The sequence below is a fragment of the Loa loa genome, assembly GCF_000183805.2.
Source record: "Loa loa unplaced genomic scaffold supercont3.4142, whole genome shotgun sequence".
NCBI classification, from domain to species: domain Eukaryota; kingdom Metazoa; phylum Nematoda; class Chromadorea; order Rhabditida; family Onchocercidae; genus Loa; species Loa loa.
Window position 1 is genome coordinate 1 of NW_018112318.1, and position 807 is coordinate 807.

General features: G+C 34.9%; 1 protein-coding gene across 1 annotated transcript; it reads left to right on the plus strand.

The window, feature by feature from the left end:
- Positions 1-53: 53 nt before the first annotated feature.
- On the plus strand, positions 54-428 carry LOAG_16117 (hypothetical protein; the record flags this gene model as incomplete). Its single annotated transcript, XM_003151606.1, has 1 exon — positions 54-428. A coding segment is annotated over one exon (375 nt), but the record flags the coding sequence as incomplete, so codon positions are not given.
- Between the last annotated feature and the right edge of the window lie 379 nt (positions 429-807).

Sequence of the window (807 nt, forward strand, 5' to 3'; positions counted from 1 at the left end):
CTCCTGAAAATTACTCAGTGATAATGATTTGAACAAAAATTCGGAAATCATAGAACATCCCATTGGCAACTGTACTATATGAATTAATACAACTTTCAACACCAGAAAAGAGCAAAGATCTTCCATCAATTGTAGAAAACCTGGAAAGGACACTGTGGCAAATGGAAAAAGTAATATCGATTAAGCAGAATGTGAAACTAAAAGAACGTATCAAAGGGAAGGAGTTAATAAGGCCTCATTCGCCAAAAGTGATTAGAAGCAAGACAAAGGAAGATCCAGTATTGAATGCAAACAAGACATGGTTCTGCATCCTGAACTTATTGTGCTTGATGTTTTCTGGACTAGTAATGGCGGAAAATGGAACAAAATATCAAACTGTTCAACGGAAGTCATGCATGTTCTCTCCCACATGGAAAAATTATGCTTAAGAAAAGACTTAGAAAAAGACAAATCGAATAAATGTTAAATTTTCACTTCAATTTGTCCAAAATGATCACATCCGAAACAATTTGCAAAATAATTTGTATGACCCACCAACAAAATAGGACGAATCAAATCGATTCAACAAACACTATTTCGTTGTCTGGAATATCGCGAATAAACGTGAAGAAGTTCCATGATAAAAAAAAAAAGAAGTACAAAGGGAATGTGCAGTGACGTACTAATTTGTATGTGCCCAGCTGGATCGTGACTAAGATTTGTAAATCATTCAATTTCTTTCTGTATGACTAAATCACTATCATTGCGTAGGGTTGATTGTATATGTGCTCATTATTTAGCAGTGTAAGCAGTGTACTTCAAGAGCCC